The sequence below is a fragment of the Drosophila persimilis genome, unplaced genomic scaffold (genome assembly GCF_003286085.1).
Source record: "Drosophila persimilis strain 14011-0111.01,24,50 unplaced genomic scaffold, DperRS2 tig00000191-arrow-pilon, whole genome shotgun sequence".
Lineage (NCBI taxonomy): Eukaryota > Metazoa > Arthropoda > Insecta > Diptera > Drosophilidae > Drosophila > Drosophila persimilis.
The window spans coordinates 2,849,858-2,855,948 of NW_020825298.1; the positions used below are offsets into that span (position 1 = coordinate 2,849,858).

Sequence of the window (6,091 nt, forward strand, 5' to 3'; positions counted from 1 at the left end):
GAACACAGAACACGCCGAAAGTTCGGAATATTTTAAAAACCCCCGACAATATCAGAGTTATTTCACTTTTACATGTGCAGCCACAGGCAGAGGCACGCGTCCGGACGGCAAGCAGCTCCCAGTGGAGGCCAGAAAGCAGCACAAGTGCAGCAGCAGTGGAGCCCCCCAGAGCAGCCATCGACGGAGGAACAGCATTGTTGTTGTTGGCGTGACTGCGGCGTATTAAATCAGCGGCAACGACAGAGCGCGAAACAGCAACCGGAAGTGCAGCGCGAAGCGTGCAACTGGTGGCCACCGCAATGGAGGTCTTCGCCTGGGTAAGGCCCCCCGAAAGAGACATCGTCGTACGGCGATTCGCGATTTGAAATGCAAATTAATGAGTGATATCCTCTATCGTTTTTCGTGCCCTGTCGTGCAGGGTGCCAACTCTCACGGCCAGCTCGGCCTTGGCTTTGAATCGGAGCTGTGCATGACGCCGCAGCGCCTGACCAGACACTCCTTCGCCCCCCAGCTGGTGCGCTGCATACGCGGCGGCGGGGGGCACGTACTCGTCCTGGACACGAGCGGAAGGGTGCACGCCTGCGGCTGGAACAATCGCGGACAACTGGGTCTGGACTCGACGGAGGAGTGCCACAACGAGTTCCAGATGATTCCCTCAGAGTACTTTGAGGTAAAACGAAGGATGCAATCCATCAAAGGACACTTTCACCTCTCGATTCTTTTAGGAAGTACCCATTGAAACCGTCAGCTGCGGCTGGGACATCTCTGGCGGGATAACCCTGACCAAGCGACTCTTCGTGTGGGGCTCCAATGCCTTCCAGCAACTGGGGATCTGCCAGCGCGGGTTCATGGCCGTCCGTCGGCCCCTGCCCGTGCGGCTGCCCAAGGAGGAGCCCGCCCTGGCCATCAGCTTCGGGCTGCGCCACTGCGCAGTGCTCACGCAGGACCACAAGATCTACGTGTTCGGGCGGCTGCGCGTCATGGACCCCCCGCCCATCGAGCTGGACATCACGGCCACCACCCTGCACCGCTGCAACACGATGAAGATCCAGGTGCACAATCCGAACGAGCTGCGCATCGTGGCCCTCTCCAGCGGCCAGCACCACATGCTGCTCAAGTGCGTGGACCTGTCCCAGGAGGGCGGCAGCACCAAGCGGATTCTATCTCTCGGCGACAACAAGTTCGGCCAGTCCAACGCCTTCCTCTTCGAGGAGGACGTGCGGCAGCTGGCCGTCGGCTGGACCCACAATGCGGCGCTGCTCCGCAACAACGAGATCCTCATGTGGGGCCGCAACTGCTACGGACAGCTGGGCACGGGCTCGATCAGCGAGCAGCAGGCGGTGCCCCAGCCACTGAGCCTCCGACTGCCCGACGGCCAGACGCCTGCTCGCGTGCACATGGGGGCAGAGCACGGCCTGCTGCGGACCACAGCCGGCGAGATCTACACCTGGGGCTGGAACGAGCACGGAAACTGTGGCAACAACAGTACGGAGAATGTGTAAGCATCTCCCTTCTGCCAGTGGTTTGGCTTTAAATTCAATTTTCGATCAATTTTCAGATGCAGCCCTACGCCGGTGGAAATCCCGGGACGCGTGAAGTTGGCCGGAGCTGGCTCGGGCTTCTGTTACGCCATTTCCGAGTCGTCTGTTAACTAATTTTATGATTAATAATTGTTAATTTCTTGTTGTAGAGGGCCAAAGCCTCTGTTGGATAAAAATATGAAATATGTAAATGAAAACTTCAGTTTACTGCATTTTACAGTATTAAAAACCTATTTATAAGCTCTCGATATCAGTTTGTTCTATAATTTTGTTCCTAATTAAAGAATAATGCTGAACACTAGCGAAAAACCCGACTTCCCACAAATGGCCAAGATCCAAGGCCTCTGTGATGGACTCTGTCCCGATGGCGAGATTGAAATGTAAGCTCCACATTCCAATATGATAGGATTGACTCGAGAGGAGGCTGCACTTTTATGGTCTCAAGAATGGCCAGAAGAACGTGCGCGGGATCCTGGTCAAGCAATTCACCGGCTCTGCCCTGCCGTTGACGTCGAAATGCCGAACTGTTGAATATCCCCTAGAAGAGTAAGTATTCTCGATTTAAATTTAAGGTTAAGCCACCACTCCTCTACAGCATTTGAATGGATAACCGAATGCCCTACCGCAAGGCCTAGGATTGAGATTGCGCCGTGAGATTGTCTTTCGGATGTTTGATGCCCAACAGACTGCAAATCTTCTGGAGCCAATTCGAATGTTTCTGGCCTACAACCAGTACCATCTGTATCACAAACCTATTGAACTGTTCCCAGCCAAGATATATGACCACTGTCTCACTGAAGTGCTCTTCTGCCATAAGACTTTTGACGAAGTTGAATCGAAAAACACTGGTATAAACTTCTACGACCCTGCTGAATCTGTGCACCCAGTGGTCAATTTTGGGCTTCCCGGAATCCATCCCCTACCGGTTCATGTGCGCCAAGATCCAACGTTTAAGCTCTGCTTTCAGGGGAGTCCTAGTACTAGCGTCCTAGTGGCATACCCCGTGCCTTGGGTGCCGCAAAGTTGCAGATCATAAGACGGTCTCTGAATGATTTCCCTTAAATTCTGCAGTTTTTCCTTTCTCCTCGCTTTGACGGGTTCTTTGAATGTTTACCCAAGCCTGCAAAAAGCAGTTGGATGTTCCTGCCTCCTACTTGTGGCTTTTGATGCCAATCGACTCACCGGCCATGATGGAAGCACGTCCGGAGAGTAAGCAAGGACTCCTTGCCAAGGAGTTTTTAAGGAATCCACGTAGACAAAGCTACTCTGCGAGTATATACCCGCAGCTGGCAAAGTCCCCAAGGCGGTGCTATTCCATATGTTCTGATTTTAAAAACTCTGCTGAAACAGACAGACAACAGCAGGAACCGTTTGTTGTTTCCAAACTGAAACGAGATTACTTGCCAGAAGTTTTACTCCTCAAAAAATTCGATTGAACTGAATTTTTCACTGCCAAAAGAATAGTATAATAATATTCATGAATGATTAATAAGTAAAACCCTCTGATCACATTGAATGCATTATTCATCACAAATGGAATCAATATACTACCAATAATGTACTTCGTTAATTAAAGCTTACAGTTAACCTTTGACCTAGTGTAGAAAATTGATTAAACAGCTGAGCAGTAAAACCGACTAATAAAATCCAAAAATTACTTACATTTCGCACTGGCCGATGCACTTTTAAGCCGAATATCTCCTCTTTTGCATTGCACAATCATCTTTTGAGAGGATTTAGTTACATCTGCAAATAAATAAATAAACAATAAATTTCCAGCAGTTTTCATTTGTTTTGCATTTCCAAACCACACTTAAACCTCTTTACCAAATCCTAAATTTAATTTTTAATTTAAGCTTCATTTTTATGGTCGCTGACCCCAACAGTGCGACAGTTAGGTTGAAGTTCAATTAAAATGTCGGCCAACCCAGAAAATATTCCATTTTCATAATTTGACAGGCATTGCGGGGCAGACATTTTCGGAGCCCCAACTCGTATCCGTACGCGTTGAAGGATGTTTGATGTTTTGTGGACTGAATCCGCAACCGATTGGACGCAAAGCAATGGACAACAGCAGAAACCGCAGTCATGATTAGTGGTTGTCATGACCTTTGTCCTCTGCTTGGGTCCAGAGATGCTTGGGATACAGGAGGGTGTATGCTCATAGGAGATGGGGGGATTACCACAACAAAAGTTCAATATTTCCGATAAGTTAATTGCGGATTTCGCTTGCCAGTGATGCCAACGACATTAAAGGCCAAAAGTATAATTGCAAGTGCCAATCGGCAGCTCACCCAACCCCACCCTCCCCTCAGTGACACTCTTACCACTTTGGCTTATCACACGTTGGCACTGTCCTTGCCCCACGCGCCATGCCACATCAAGTGCTAACCGCAGAGAAAAAGGAAAAGAAAAGGGAAAAAGTGTAAAGGAAAACAAACAAAACGCGACCTGCAATGAAAACGAAACCGCAGAAGCGTGAGGGGCAGCAAAAGTAAAAGCTACGTAAGCCATTTACTCGTTAACTGTTAATTCAGGGCGGGTGCAGAGCCAGGCGGGAAGGAAGGAACGGAAGGGATCGAGAGGAACGTGCATGAGTGGCATGACAAAGCGACGACGCCACCGACACAACACATTTGCACATCAAATTAGATTTAATTTCGAAAAAGCTGCAAAAAATGTCTCTTTTGGCGGAAGAACAACAGAAAAAGTGACACAAGACCAAGGAAACACGCAGCGGCAACAAAAAACTAGAAATAATGTGACAACCAACAGACAAAAGGTCGTAAAGAAGCCGAAAACATACAGAAAATGGAGTCACGTGTCCGGGGGCCCTCGCCTAAATTACGCTCCTGGGAGCAGAAACCCACACAGATCCGCACATCCACTCACATGCACCCACAAATGCAGCGGCATGTGGCAGAATAGAAAAAAGTCTTTTGGAATACACTTATTCCTGAAATCCTAAACATGCGAAAAGAATCCATTATTCAAAATTTCTACATTTTCGCGCCTACTGCTGCTGTTTGACAACACTGAACTGCAATTAACATATCGATAGGTTCCATTAACAGGATTCTGTCTATTAACAGATCACACATTGGCGCCAAATGTAAAAATTCAAAAACTATTAATTCAGGCCTATGTTATGTTGAAATATCTATTGTTGGCTTTAACTAGACTTGGATCTTTTTTCTATAATGTAAGTTGCTTATATTTCGAATCCGTTGCATAATTTAAAAACATATCTTTAGCAGTCCACTTCTCATTCGAATTTCCACGCTCGGCTTCACGGGTTCTTCAGTCATTCTTCTACAAGGTGACCACAGGAAAAACACAGGCTACAATAACCCTTCATCATATTCGCGCTAAGGACAGGGCATAACAATCCATACTGAAAGTCCAGTAAAAAGCGTTCCCTCAGCGAAACAAAGGGAAGCGACTACGAAATACCCTGCAAGACGCGTTGGTAAGGAAATCCTTGATTCCCCTGCGGGACTTTCCCCCTCATTTATTGCTCTATTCAAATTTGATTGCCATGTACGCGGGGACATGTTGATTCGCTTTGAATTTAATTGAATGCTGGACTTCCATTCGGAAAGGAGTCGCCTCCGACTGCCTCCGATTGCATGTGGAGCTGCCGTCTTCCGTGGCATGGCCGTCTCTTTCTGCCACGGGTGTGGTATCAAGCGAAAATCATCGGTTTCCATTTGAGGCGTTTAGGAACGGCCCCCCTGGGTAGGTGCGAGTAGGTGTGTGCCTGGCGACTGTTTTGCATTGCAAATGCGGACGGACCCACAGTGCATTCTTCACGTGTGCGAGGGGCGCTCCTTTGAAGGCACAAGGGGGCTCTGCATTGCATGCTAGCCGAACATGGACCCTTCTAATGTCCTGCTGTTAGCAAAGTTGCGCTTTTGGTTTCCTCTATGGCTCGCCGGGATTTCATGGCACTTGTAATTCAAAGCCAGTTCCCCTACAAACGGCAGAGTCTGGAAGGAGTATTCTCGTAAGGAGAGCTCTCCTGCGGCGGGTTTCTATGGATTTAAGGCAGCACCTCCACTGTAGGGGATGCAGGATTCGTTGCACTTGCTTTTGGGCCAGGCCAAGCCCACTTTGTGGCTAACTAGTGTCGCTAGGTTGACAATTAAAACTTAATTAAAACCGCATGCACTTTAACCTTCGCCCTGAACTTTAATGGCGCTTAATTACCATATATTTACATGCAATTCCCGTGATTTCGTGGCGTAACCATGGGATTACATAATCGCTTGTTCCCTCCATTTATCCCAAATGAGACATTACCCTTAGCCAGCGAGTTATTAGCTGTTTCTTGATTAAATTATGCCTTGGGCAAAAGGGAGAACCCACTCCCAATTCAAATGTCAACCTTGGCGGGAAACCGTACAGAATCCACAGATAACAGAGGCTGCTAACATCTCTGTTAAGCGGACAGATGTGCCGGCAGAGCAGACCTGTTGTCGGGGCAGAACAGCTGACTGCAGCAGTCTGGCAGCACTCTGGCATTTGTTTACATTTTGCGGTGTGCACAG

General features: G+C 48.4%; 1 protein-coding gene across 1 annotated transcript; it reads left to right on the plus strand.

Moving 5' to 3' along the window:
- LOC6595665 (secretion-regulating guanine nucleotide exchange factor) lies at positions 1 to 1,712 on the plus strand. The gene is made up of 4 exons (XM_002020689.2): positions 1 to 317; positions 419 to 670; positions 726 to 1,498; positions 1,559 to 1,712. The coding sequence occupies exons 1-4, from the start codon at positions 300 to 302 to the stop codon at positions 1,653 to 1,655; spliced, it is 1,140 nt and encodes a 379-aa protein (XP_002020725.1). The 5' UTR covers positions 1 to 299; the 3' UTR covers positions 1,656 to 1,712.
- The last annotated feature ends 4,379 nt before the right edge of the window (positions 1,713 to 6,091 follow it).